The 14,053-nt window shown below is 42.4% G+C and overlaps 1 protein-coding gene across 5 annotated transcripts in view; it reads left to right on the forward strand.

Annotated features, from left to right (window-relative positions):
* The first annotated feature begins 183 nt into the window (after window positions 1–183).
* Slc35d2 (solute carrier family 35 member D2) overlaps window positions 184–14,053 on the forward strand; it is a 36,597-nt gene continuing 22,727 nt past the window's right edge. For 3 of the 5 annotated variants that reach the window (XM_028891688.2, XM_028891691.2, XM_028891690.2), the window contains exons 1-4: window positions 184–337; window positions 7,463–7,496; window positions 9,275–9,361; window positions 11,475–11,542. In XM_028891688.2, the coding sequence (XP_028747521.1) occupies window positions 216–337; window positions 7,463–7,496; window positions 9,275–9,361; window positions 11,475–11,542 (311 nt within the window). In that variant the 5' untranslated portion in view covers window positions 184–215. The remainder of the gene's footprint in view (window positions 338–7,462; window positions 7,497–9,274; window positions 9,362–11,474; window positions 11,543–14,053) is intronic. The other 2 variants (XM_037205641.1, XM_037205640.1) reach the window with 2 other exon arrangements.

The following is a 14,053-nucleotide window of genomic DNA, read 5'->3' on the forward strand; positions in this document are numbered from 1 at the left end:
GTGGGGAGTGGGGGGTGGCCTGAGAGCAGTCTAAGCAACTAAGGCCGGCTTTTCAGCGGTACCTGGCAGTCGGCGGCGCGGCGCGTAGGAGGGGAGAGCGCACTAGGGGCGCGGGCTGTGATCAGGGTTCGCACCCCGGCTCTTCCTGTTCCTGCCGCACCCTCTTCCCGGGCGGCTAGGGGCGGGGACCGCGGGCTGAGTGGAGGACGGCGGAGATGGAGGAGCCTGACGCGGCGCGGCCACCCTCTCGCCTGGTCAGGCTGCTGTCGGCGCTCTTCTACGGGACATGCTCCTTCCTCATCGTGCTGGTCAACAAGGCGCTGCTGACCACATACGGGTGAGGCTGGTTAGTGCGGGACGGCGCAGGGTGGCTGGGGCCTGGAGCCTGTGCTTTGCCTTCACCAAGTCACCACACAACAAAGTCCACTTGGGATCAGGGGCACAGCACACACCAGCCGAACTTGCAAAGCCGGCGTCGCAGGCTTTAAAAAAACCACCAACTGAGAAAAAAAAATTTGAGAGAGGCATTCATCAGGTAGTTGTTGGCATTACAGGTGTGCAGCATCATAAACATATGTGTATTTTGAGAAAATTACTTATTTTTAACCATTGTGGTGTTTTTGAGACAGGATTTCATGTGTCCCAGGCTAACTTCAGGACTCCCTAGTAGTTTTCCTGTCCCTACCTCCAGTGTATAACATCACACGTTATATACAGTGCTGGGGAAGGACCCCAGACTTTTCACTCTAATGTTTCCAGCCAGCCCCAAGCAAAACAAATAAAACAAAACAAAGCATATTCCACAGATTATGTCTGGACTTGTGGTCTGTTTTTATGGGTTGATTATCCATTCTCAAATAACCATCATATTTCTGGAGAACTAGAACAAAGAAAAGTTTACAAGATGAGTTTTTTTGGATTAGAGTTGAGTGCGTCAGCAACTCTATGCTTCTTTGAATTTATTTGTAAAGACTATAATGTCCTATTTAATTCTACTGTGTAGTAGCAACCCTGAGAGAACTGTGAGTTTAAATCCGGCCCCAGGGGTGAATGCTCTGCCCCTGGCATTAGTCTATACTTAGGATTTTCCTTAGATACAGAACCTAGCTGGCCACAAGCCTGGTGTTGACCTTCCAGGGCCTTGCTCCAGCTGCCACAGGTGGGGGATCGTTGTAAACTCTACAGGACTGCCTTTTTGTTTTATGTTTGGGAAAACTCACACCCAATCAGGTCCACAGGTTGTTAAGTACTACATCTACTATAGTGAACACTGGGAAAATGGTTATGAACCATGTGAAATATCTTCAACAGTTAGAGAATAAACAAACAGGTTCAAGAACAGATAAGACATATCAAATATTATCTGAGAGAAGCGGGAGGTCAGTGCCAGAACATCAGGCAGAAGGGAACAGCAAGATCGTGGCCTCCTGGAGGAGCAGAGAATGTCAACATAGCTGGATGACTGAAGGAAGTGAGCAAGTGATAGGAGAATTCAGTAGAACTCGAGGGAGGGTGGGGGTCAGAGCATTCATTCATTCACTCAGTGATACTGTGTGCCCAGGATGTGCCAGCCATGGTCTCAAGCACATAGGTAACTAAAGTGAACAGAACAGATAAAAACCCTTAATCTCACATCATGGTGTACCAATAATAAACTAGTAACATTTAAAGTGTGTGTGTGTGTGTGTGTGTGTGTGTGTGTTGGCAGGTGCATGTGTGTGTATGTGTGTGTGTGTTGGCGGGTGCATGTGTGTGTATATGTGTGTATGTGTGTGTATATGTGTGTGTGTATGTGTGTGTGTGTGTGTGTGTAGGTCAGAAGACAACTTTCAGGAGTCAGTTTTCTTCCACTATGTGGCAGCAGGCTCCTTTATCCATCGAACTGTCTTGCCAGCCTAGCACTCACATGGTGTGGCTCACAACTACCTGTAACTTCAACTCCAGGGGTCTGACAACTCCAGGGGGTCTGGCCTCTTCAGACAGCCACACATGATATACCCTCAGAAACACATACATAAAAATAAACTAAAAAAAAAAAAACCCTGAAAACCCTATGTTTAAAAAAAAATGAAAATGAATATACAGTTAAGCCGGTTAATACACATAGTACAAGGTAATAAAGGAAAAAGAAAATGTCAGAGTGGAGGATGAGGCTGTGGTAGTGCTTGCCTAGAATGCAAAGGAACTGGGTTCAGTCCCTAGCACTACATAGTGGTGGACACCTGTAATCCCATCACTTGGAAATCAGAAGTTCAAGGTCATATGACATTGAGTTCAAGGTCAGCTTGAGCTATAAGAAACCCTGCCTCAAAGTACAATAAAGAAAATATAAAGAGGCTGGAAAAATGGCTCAGCAGTTAAGAGCACTGGCTGCTCTTGCAGAGGACCCAGTTTGGTTCCCAGCACACACAGGTTGGTTCACAACCATCCATGATTCCAGTTCCAGGGTATCCAGTGCCCTCTTCTGGCCTTACTGGGTACATACATATATGCAGGCAAAACACCTAAATGTAACACAAATCTTAAAATGTCTTATAATAAAAACCCAGAGCCAGCCACTAGCTTACCTCTACGAAATCCTCAGCCTCAAGAGAGTTCCTGTTTCCTCATGCCTTATATACCTTTCTGTGTCCTGCCATATTACTTCCTGGGATTAAAGATGTGTATCACCACTACCTGGTTCTGTTTCTCTCATGTAACCCAGTGTGGCCTTGAACTCACAGAGATCCAAATGGATCTCTTCCTCCCAAGTGATAGATTAAAGGTATATGCCACCACTGCCTGACCTCTGTGTCTAATTTAGTGGCTGGCACTGTCCTCTGATCCCCAGGTAAACTTTATTGAGGTACAGAATATATCACCACACCTAAACACATAAAAGAAAATAAATCTAAAAAACGAAACAAAACAAAAAACAAACAAACAAACAACAACAACAACAAAAACATTGCCAGGCAGTGGGGGTGCACACCTTTGATCTCGGCACTTGGGAGGCAGAGGCAGGTGTATCTCTGTGAGTTCGAGGCCAGCCTAGTTTACAGAGTTAGTTACAGGACAACCAGAGCTGTTATACAGAGAAACACTGTCTCAAAAAACCAATAAATAAATAAAACATCAAAATCTACAATTAAAAACATGAGGATGTCATGGGCATGTTTAGGAGTAACTTGTTACATCAGCCAAAGGCTGAAGATAAATCTCTTTTGCATTGGAGTTTGTGGGTTACTGACCGACTGCAACATTAATGCCTTTAAGAAACACATTCTTATACTCCTTATAAATGCACCCCCCCCCATTTCTGTAGTGTAATATTATACATCCAGGCTCTGTTGAAATAACATTCATTCTCTCATTTCAAGATTCCTGAAGCACACATTGTTGAGAAAGGGGTCGGGGTGATTTAGTTACAATGAACCATAGCAACCTGACCCCAGCAGTAGACATGCTGGAGGCCAGAAGGAAGAAGTATTTTTTGACAGTTCTCTGACAAGATTGTGGGCATGGATGGAGCTCAGGGGACTTCTTCTGTTCCATTTTGAACAGATTATTTCTGGTTGGGATGCAAGCCTTGTGTGTGGTCTTAGCTTCTTGTTAATTTAAGTTCATGCTTGTCCTGGCTAGTTTATTGTCAACTTGACACAAGTTAGAAGTGTCATCTGAGAAGAGGAAACCACAATTGAGAAAATGCCTCTATAAGATTGACCTCTAGGCAAGCCTGTGTGACATTTTATTAATTAGTAATTGATGTGTGAGGGCCCAGCCCACGGCGGTGGTGCCACTCCTGGGCAGGTGATCCTGGGGTGTATAAGAAAGCAGGCTGAGCGAGCCTTGGCGAGCAGACTACTAAGCAGTGTCCTTCCATGGCCTCTGCTTCACTTCCTGCCCTGACTTCAGTGTAGACTGTTACCTGGAGTATAAGATGAAATAAACCCTCTCCTCCCCAAGTTGCTTTTGGTCATGGTGTTTTATCACAGCATAGAAACCTTAACTAAGACAGAAATTTGTATCAGGTCATAGGGTATTTCTGTGACAGACCTGACCATGTGTTTTGGAAAGGATTGTGGTAGCATTTGAACTTTGTGCTGGAAAAGCCATTGAATGCTCAGAGCTCAGTGAGCTGTTCTGTGCAAGCTTGGAGGATAAGATGTTGGGAACCATGCAGGCCATGGATGTCTAGCTTGTGAAGTTTCAGAGAGAAGCAAAGACACTGTCAGGGCCATTTATGTGATATTTTAAAATAAGAATATCATCATCCCCCCCCCCATCAGCTAGAACTGAAGAATCAGCTGTGGTTAACAATAGACCACAGCCACTAACTCGAAACCCTTGCTTTGCTGGGATAGTCAGTATTGGTCATCTGGGGCTGAAGAACCAGCTATGATTAAGCAGAGACCAGCATCATTGAGGGAAAACCTGAAAAGTATTTCCTCAAGTTAGCATGCAGAAGCTGTGGTCCAGAGGTGCCCAAGGCAGTACCTTGTGCTAGAAGATGAACTTGGTAATGTGTAAGAGTTTCCCAGGTGGTAGACATGAAGTGTATGTGTTGAGCATCTGTGGCGCCTAGAGAAGCCAGGACAATTTAAGGCTAGATTTACCTGGCAGGAAAGAGATTCTGTGAGCCTGTGAACGCAGTGGTTTTCAAGGCCTAGAACAAAAGTAGGACCACCTAGGAGCTTGTGTTCTAGTAGTCTGTGGCCAACTGGCCACAGTCGTGATCATCAGGGTTGTACAGCAGACTTCTGCCGTGTTTCCCATTAATACTCTTCTCTATGACATAAAAATTTACTAAGGACATTTAATTAAAAATATTGAATATTCTGTAATATCAGTACTCAGGAGGTGAGGCAGGCAAGTTGCTAAGTTTGAGGAACATCTCAGCTATATAATATAGGGTGCCCTTGTCTTAAAAAAGTCAAATTTGTTTTATCCAGTTCAACAAATATGTGCTCAGAACTTGCTGTGTGTATTTGCTTTGTGATTCACCAGAGACCTTGGACATATGTGCACATACACAATCGGGTATCTTCAGTCAATTTCCACCTTTTGAGACAGGATCTCATTGGAGATGGCTGATTGGCTATTGTGGCTGGCCAGCAAGCTTCAGGAATCCTCTCTGCCTCAGTGCTGAGATTACAGGTGTGGGTGCAGTCCCTGACTTTTTACATGGGTAGTGGCAGTCCAAACTCAATCTTTTTTTTTCTTTTTTCTTTCTTTCTTTCTTTCTTTCTTTCTTTCTTTCTTTCTTTCTTTCTTTCTTTCTTTCTTTCTTTCTTTCTTTCTTTCTTTCTTTCTTTCTTTTTTTCTTTCTTTTCTTCTTTTTTTTTTTTTGGTTTTTTTGAGACAGGGTTTCTCTGTGTAGCTTTGTGCCTTTCATGGATTTTGCTCTGTAGACCAGGTTGGCCTCGAACTCACAAAGATCCGCCTGGCTCTGCCTCCCGAGTGCTGAGATTAAAGGTGTGCGCCACTACCGCCCGGCCCAAACTCAGTCTTTATGTTTGCCCAGCCGGTGCTTAATCCACTAGTCATCTCACCAGCTCAGTCAGACTCTTGGGCCCATGCCTTTGACCCCACAAAATTCAAATCGATGAACTGAATCTGGTGGCACCTGTCTTTCGCAAGTCTGAGAGTTCAAGGGTAACTTGGACAACACAGGGAAGCTGCTTCAATAACAAGCAGTCCTCTGAAACAAAAACCTCCAGAAATGAACAAAGTAAGAATGAGCCATAGACTGGTAACTGAGAGCATTTTTCTTAAATGTTTATTTTGTTGTTTTGGCTTTTTAGAAGGGGATTCTGTAATGATCATTTAAATAAAAGAATTCAAACAAAAGAAAACAATTAGATTGAAACCACTTTTAAAATAACCATAGCTATCAGAATACTTTCAGATTTGAATGGAGGGATGAATAAACAGGTATAAATGTATAGATGGAGACAGACATATAGGTTAAATTACATTTTCCAAAAATGCATCTTATTAGTACTAATTCTTTTCTTATTTATTTCTAAGTGTTCTTTAATCCAGAAAGAAATAGGGGGTGGGCATCTTATTTAACTTTTTAAGGGTTACATGCTTATCTGCCTGCCTACTTTTTCTAAATGTTTATTTTTCTTATTCTAAATATGTGTATATGTATGTGTCTGTGTACATGAGTGCTGTGGCTCTGGAAATGGAATTGTTGGTGCCTGTGAGCTGTCCACATGGGTGCTGGGAACTGAACTTGGGTCCCCTGGAAGAGCAGAAAGGGCTTTTAATCACGGAGCTATGTCTCTAGCCCCTTGTTTTTCTTTCTTTGGAGCAGGGTCTCACTAACTTACTTAGGCTGGCCTTGAACTTGGAATACTTCTGCCTAACTCTGCAGTTAGCCAAGGTAACAGGCCTGCCTGCATCAACAGACTTGTTTCTTCTTTAACTTAACTTCAGTTTGGTTTTCTATGTAGAGATGTCTTAGTCAGTGTTCCATTGCTGTGAAATGGCAACTCTTACACAGGAAAGCATTTAATTGGGGCTGGCTTACAGTTTCAGAGGTTTAGTCCATTTCATCATGGTGGGGAACATGGCGGCATGCAGGCAGACATGGTGCTGGAGAAGTAGCTGAGAGTTCTACATCCTGATCCATAGGCAGAGAGAGACAGAGACTGGGCCTGGCATGGGCTTTTGAAACCTCAAAGCTCACCCCCAGTGACACACTTCCTTTAACAAGGGCACACCTCCTAATCCTTCTAATTCTTTCAAATAGTGCCACTCCCTGGTGAATTAAGCATTCAAATATATGACCCTGTGGGGTCCATTCTTATTCAAACTACCACAAGAGGTCATCTTGTTTATAGTATTTTAAATTTTATTTTTTATTAACTTTAATTATTTATTACTGTTTTTTCCCCCTGTATACACAATTATGCCTAATTTACCATCACAGAATGAAGGAAACTGCCAATTTAGTGACCATCATTTGTTGTTACTGTTTTTCGAGACAGGGGCTCTCTTTGTAGCAGTCGTGGCTGTCCTGGAACTCGCTCTGTAGACCAGGCTGGCTTCAAGCTTCACAGAGATCCGCCTGCCTCTGCCTTCTGAGTGCTGGGATTAAAAGCTTGGCCACCACCACCCTGTAACAGCCATCAGTTTTTTGTTTGTTTTTGTTTATTTATTATGTATACAGTGTTCTGCCTGCATGTGTTCCTGCAGGCCAGAAGATGGCACCAGATCTCATTACAGATGGTTGTGAGCCACCATGTGGGTGCTGGGAATTGAGCTCAGGACCTCTGGAAGAGCAGTCAGTGCTCTTAACCTCTGAGCCATCTCTCCAGCCCAGCCATCAGGTTTTAAAAATGAAAAAGAAATAGACCTATTTTTGAAGTTCCATTTGTCTAATGTCGGTAACAGCTCCTTATGTCATTATGTTTTACATGTTCTCTTCAACTTTATGTTGCTAAACTGATTTGTTATTCTTTATTTCTTACAGTTTTCCCTCACCAATTGTTCTTGGAATTGGGCAGGTGAGTTGAAAAAAAAAAATCAAAGTCTTAACAAGCTGTCAGTGTATAGGCTATTTTAAGAGCTTTTGTTTAAGACTATGGTTAGCACAAGTTGTTTTTGATCTATGCACACATGCTGTGGCACACCAGCACCCCTTCACAAATAAATAAGAACCAAGGTTTAGGATACTATATTGGAGTAGTTCTTAAACTTTTGCATTCTCATATGAAGAAAATTAAATAAGTTCTAAAATTTGCACAAGAGATGACTTTATTTCAAAACAACATGATGGACTATTTCCAATATACCATCATGTTCTAAATTTATAAGAGTGTAAAGACTTATTTTTACTATTTTTAAATTGTGTGTGTGTGTGTGTGTGTGTGTGTGTGTGTGTGAGAGAGAGAGAGAGAGAGAGAGAGAGAGAGAGAGAGAGAGATCTGTGTGGGTATGTTCACATGAGTGCAGCTGTCCATGGAGTCCAGAAGAGGGCACTGGATTCCTTACAACTGGCTTCTGGTGGTTGTTAGCCACACAACATGGGTGATGGGAAACAAATTTAGGTTCTCTGCAAAAGCAGCAAGTGCTCTCAGCCAGCTCTCAGGCTCCCACTTCTAGGGTTTAAATAAGACAATTTGGTTGTGCTGTCTACAGTGAAAAGAAAATCTTTTTAAAGATTTAATTCATTTTATTTATTATTTTTTGAGACAAGGTCTTACAGTGTAGCCCTGGCTGGTCTGGAACTCACTATATAGACCTGGCTGGCTTTGAACTCCCAGAGATCAGCCTGCCTCTGCCTCCAGAGTGCTGGAATTGAAGGTGCGTGCCACTATGTCTGGCTGAGATTTATTTTATTTTTAATTCTGTATGTTTGTGTGTGTTTATGTGTGGGTATATAGGTGTGAACACAAGTGCCCAAAGTCCAGAAGTTCTAGGGAGTTTTGACCCACCTGAAGTGGGGACATGGGTGCTGGGAACTAAACTCAGGTCCTCCAGAAGAGCAGCAGGTGCTGAACCATCTTTCCAGGCCCTGAGAAGAAAATTCTTAATGCTGGACTTCTCAAAAAAATGCATGTTGACTTTTCTTAGGACATTTTTATTAGCTTGTATTTATTGTACAAAATAATGAGTCTCATGGTATTTTCAGTGTGTATAATGCATTTTAATCTTATTTACTTTCAATACACCCTCTCCCCTTCTTCTTTCAAAAAGTCCCGGTCTATTTTCATATCTTTAAATGGGTTCTTGTGAGAAGAGTCAGTACCTTCTCACACCCTTTTGAGACAGGGTCTCTTTATGGAGCCGTTGTTGTCCTGGAACTCACTATGTAGACTAGGCTAGCCTCAAACTCACAGAGAGCCACCTGCCTCTCCTGGGATTAAAGGTGTGCGTTACCATGCCTGCTTACAGGTTTTTCCTTTTTAAAAATTGTTTCCTCTTACTGGCCCTTAAGGGGAGAAGCTAACAGATGATACGCTCTGTGTGAAATGTCCAGGGTCATCTGTCAGTCTGGCCACTCTCAGGGGCACTCTTTGTTTTCTCCATCACCATTTCTAGGGCCCCTGAGACAATGTATACATGTGAGTCCACTTGATTGTACATTTTGCCTGTTCTGATTTGAACAACATCTCATCCAGTGGTGAGAGTTTTACCTTCTATGAAATCCCTCCCTCCAGCCTGGAAAGTGGATTGTTTGGGTTATCTTTCTGATAAATATGCTTCTGATTACATCATTACATCAGGATACCTCATACTGTCTTTCCAGATGATATTTTGCTAAGTTTCTTTCTCCTTTTAGATGGCCACCACCATAATGATACTGTATGTGTCCAAGCTAAATAAAATAATCCACTTCCCTGATTTTGACAAGAAAATTCCTGGAAAGGTATGTGTTGAAAGATAAAAAACAGACAAACAAACAAACAAACAAAAACCCTAAACAAAAAGCAAGCAAACAAACAAACAAATCCAAAGCAGGGACCCAGTCCATACACTGCTTATCCTCAGTAGAAAGTTGTTTTTCTTTTCTTTTCTTCTTTGAGATTGGCTCTTATCATGTATCCCAGGTTGGCTTTGAACTCAAAATCCTTCTACTTCAGCCTCCTCAGTGCTGGAAGAAAAGTTCTGTGTGTGTGTGTGTGTGTGTGTGTGTGTGTGTGTGTGTGTGTGTGTGTGTGTTTGAGCCTAAATTTCTCTGTGTAACAGCTCTGGCTGCCCTGGAACTCATTTTGTAGACTAAGCTGCCCTTGAACTCACAGAGATCCACCTGCCTCTGCCGCCCAAGTGCTGGGATTGAAGGTGTGCTCCACTACCACCTGGATGAAAAAGTTCTTAATAAATATTTTATAAATAAATAGCTATTTAAATAATGAAATGGGGATAAAAACCAAAACCATGGCTGTGTTGTGCTTGTGAGATCTATAAGTGAGTAAAGTGCTTGCTGAATAAGTGTGAGACCTGAGCTTGGATCCCTTGTACCTGTGTGAATTCCTACCTCAGCACACCTGCATTGAGGTAGGAGGCAGAGAAAAGAGTGAATATAGGTGTTTAACAACACAAATACTCTGAGTTTTTAAGGCCAATATTTTGTGAACTCTTTGGCTAACTCTTTATTGTACCGTGAAAGAAGCCCTGTGTAATACGTAAATGAGTCAGTGCAGTTATGTTACAATAAAACTATATAAACAAGCACAGGTCAGATGTGCCCTGGGTCCTAGTTTACTGATTTATGCTTTCAGATTTCATTTTTGTTTGTTTTTTGGACATAAGGTTTCTCAGTGTAACAGAGCCCTGACTGTCCTGGAACTTGATTTGTAAACCAGGCTGGCCTTGAACTCACAGAGATCCACCCATCTCTGCTTCCCAAGTATTGGGATTAAAGGTGTTGGACAACACTCCCAGCTTTCATTTTTAGTTTAAATTGATAAAAGCTGTGAGTAAAGACTTTGACTTGCTATATTTGATGCACATGGAAGCAGCATTGAAAGATCTATCTTCCTTGTGGGAACGTGGAGTGGAGGCAATTTTAACAAATAGCTGCAGGGGCCAGGCTTGTAGCAGACATTAAATCCTTAGAGCAATCCTTTGACAGATTATATGAAATAGTTTAAGGTAGTATTTGGATTAAGAGGTTTAGTTGGCATTTCTTAAGGGTGAGTGAGGCCCTTGAATAGCTTCTTCATATATATTTATAGTTGATAATCATAGGATATTGGGTCAGATACAGGGCTGGGCGGTAGATAGCTTTCAAAGGGACCAAAAATAGCCCAAGATAATTTGTCTCTTGTCTGCAATGTTTTAATTCTCCATAATCTTGAAGTTTCCCTGTTTGGCTTTCTAGAATCTTCCACACAAGGGCAGCTTCTCCTACCTTCCTTTCCCACCTCCCTCCCTCCCCATCTCCCTACCTTCCTCAACACTTTTGGGAACTTCAGTTCACAGTGTGCAAAATCAGGAGCGTTAACGATGCTTTATTAGCCATGTTTTTTTTTTCTTTTTTTGTATGCAGACTCAAGTTATCCAATCAAAATTACTCCCCAACAACCTAATTTTCATGTATTTTACCTTCTTTGCTGTGTGGCACACGTTGATAGAAATGGCATCTTTGGTCTCAAAGTAAGGGTTTAAGTATTTCATCATAAAGTAGGGTTCCCTGGGCTTTTGGGGGTGTGCCATTTACTCTTTGCTGTATATAATAATGGCTCAAAACAGTAATATTTTTATTGTCTCTCATAGTGAGAGACAGATCGAGGAATCTTAGCAAGGCTTGACCGAGCAGTTCTGGCTTAAGGCCCTCCTTTCCTTGAAGACCAAAGGGAGCTGTATTAGTTATGGGGTTGGTTAGTGCAGGTGGGAGATGGTCTCTTGCTGTCTCAGAACACTCACACACCTAACATACATACATACATGCATACATACATACATACACACACACACACACACACACACTAGAAAGACGCAAATCAAGTTCTAACTGCATCTTTTTCCTTTTGTTGAAGCTGTTTCCTCTGCCCCTTCTCTACGTTGGAAACCACATAAGTGGCTTATCAAGCACAAGTAAATTAAGGTACAGTTCCAGATGACAGGGGGAGGGTGTATCCATCGCCTCCTGTGGTTCAAACCCTGAGTTTGATTTTCTGAGATCTTGCTTGGGTGGTGTCCTAGTTTGCCTTCTGTTTCTGTGGTAAACACTATGGCAAAAACCAGCTTGGGCAGGAAAAGGTTTATTTTAGCTTTCAGGTTACCTTCTATAGAGGGAAGGCAGGGCATGAACTGAAGCAGAGGTCTCAGAGTAATGCTGCTTACTGGCATGCTTCCTCTGGCTTGCTCAGCTGCTTTTCTTCCTGGGCATTGCACTGCCCACACTTGACTGGGTCCTACACCAATTAACAATCAAGAAAATGTCACACAGACACGCCCTCAAGGCCGTTCTGATGGAGTCAGGTAGGTCAGCCACACAGACACGCCTCTTCCCAGGCAGGTCGGTTTGGCAGCAGGCTCTGCCATCACAGGTGCCATGTGGGAAACAATAGTATTTAACAATTTGAGAAAGTATAGTTTAGAGTTTAATTTGAAATGTTTTTAGGAATGTTTAAAAGCTTATTCTTTTCTTGATAGTCATGTCTCAACTTAAATATGAGGTTTGTGTTTGTCAGGTGGAGAAGATGTGATTGCCAGGATGGGTTTGTTCATATGATCATGCTAACTTCATTGTCGTTTAATAGAAACAGGAATATTCTGTCAGACTTATTGTAGATCATGTTTGGTGTAAGGAAAAAATGAATAACACAATAGTTATAGGTATGGACTATGCTTGACAAGTTTGCATCTGTGTTCATTTCACCATACTTAGATTAATTTCATTAAAAGCTACTGTGAAAAATGAAAATCATTTATAGAAAGACCACACTATCCTACCAAACTACTAACTGGAAAGTGTGATCTGATATCTAAAGAAACAAGACTCGTGCAAAAGCTGAAAGATGGTGTGTGCATGTGTGTGCATGTGTGCAGGCCAGAAGTTGCTCTTGGGAGTTGTGAGTAGTGTTGTCAACCTGACTAACATAAGAGACAAGCCTCAGGCACTGTGAGGGACTGTCTAGGTTAGGGTTAGCCTCTGAGAAGGTCTGCGGAGCAGTGCTGATTAGGTTACCGTTCCCTGGGCTGGGGTCCTAGACTATATGACTGGGGAAGCTGAACTGAGCACCAGCATTCATGGTTCTGCCTCCCGGTGATCCTGTGATGTGCTGCCCGAGGCTCTGGCCATTTTGACTTCCCCGCCATGATGGACTGTGCTCTTGAACTGTGAGCCAGAATCAACCCCTCATTCCTTAAGTTGCTTTTGTAAAGGTCTTTTTCACAGCAACAGGAAAAGAAACTACAGGAGAGACACGTTTTTCCTCTATTGCTCTCCATCTTATCTTTGGAGATAGGGTCTTTCCTTGAGCCTGGAGATCACAGATTGGCCAGACCAGCTGGCCAGCAAGCCCCAGGGATTCTCCTGTCCCTGTCCCCAGCGCTCCGTTTACAGATGCCCATACCTGGGCATGCTAGAGAACCAAACTGGGGAACTCATGGTTTTGTGGCAGACACTCTACCTACTGAGCCATCTTCTAGCCTCTCTTTTTTTATTTTAACAATGTACTTTGAAGCACCCAAATTTTAAAGTCTTTCTAATTTAAGTCATGTATATAATATAAAGTTTATCATTGTATCTGTTTTAAGTGTACAATTCAAGTGCATTAAGTATACTCACATCCATATGCAATCCTAGCATTTGGGAGGCTGAAGCATGATTGCTGAGCCTTCAAGGCCAGACTTAATACATAATGAGTTTGAGGCTAGACCCTATCTCTAAAAAAGTATATGCACAGTGTAGCATCACCATTATTTATTTCAGAAACTTTTCCATCGTCTCAAACAGAGTCTCTGAATCCATTAAACAGTAATCCTCTTAGCCTTTAGTTATTGATAATCTCAATTTCTCAGTCCCCCAACCTCTTCCTTTCACTCTCCTTCTCCCTCCACCTTTCCCTCTCTTATGTGCTGCATGCATGTGAGTTTGCATGTGGTGTGTGTGTCCATGAAGAGGCCAGAGGGAGATGTTGGGTTTCCTTCGTCATTCTCCATCTTATTCCCTTGAGACAGGGTCTTTCACTAAATTGGAAGCTGACCTTGTTGGTGAGGCTAGTTGGCAAGCAAGCTTCTGCCATCTACTGGTCTCTCCTGCCCAATGCTAAGGTTACAGGCACATACAGCCATGCCTAACTTTATATGTAGATCCTGGGGATTTGAACTCAGGTCCTCCTGCTGGTACAGCAAGGGTTCTCTTACCCACTGAGCAATCCCCTTAGCCCCAGCTACTGGTAATCTTTGTTTTACGTTCTGCAGCTGTAGCTTTGCCTTCTCTAGGTAGATATAAAGAATTTTCCCTTTTTGAGGGGTGGGGAATCTGGATTATTCCTATAGCATGGTGTTTTCAGAGTTCACCTATGTTGTAGAATGCATCTGACTTCCATTTATTTTAAAGGCTTAATAATATTCCATTTTATGTGTATATCCTGTTTATCATTTATAA

Source organism: Peromyscus leucopus, chromosome 5, assembly GCF_004664715.2.
Source record: "Peromyscus leucopus breed LL Stock chromosome 5, UCI_PerLeu_2.1, whole genome shotgun sequence".
NCBI classification, from domain to species: domain Eukaryota; kingdom Metazoa; phylum Chordata; class Mammalia; order Rodentia; family Cricetidae; genus Peromyscus; species Peromyscus leucopus.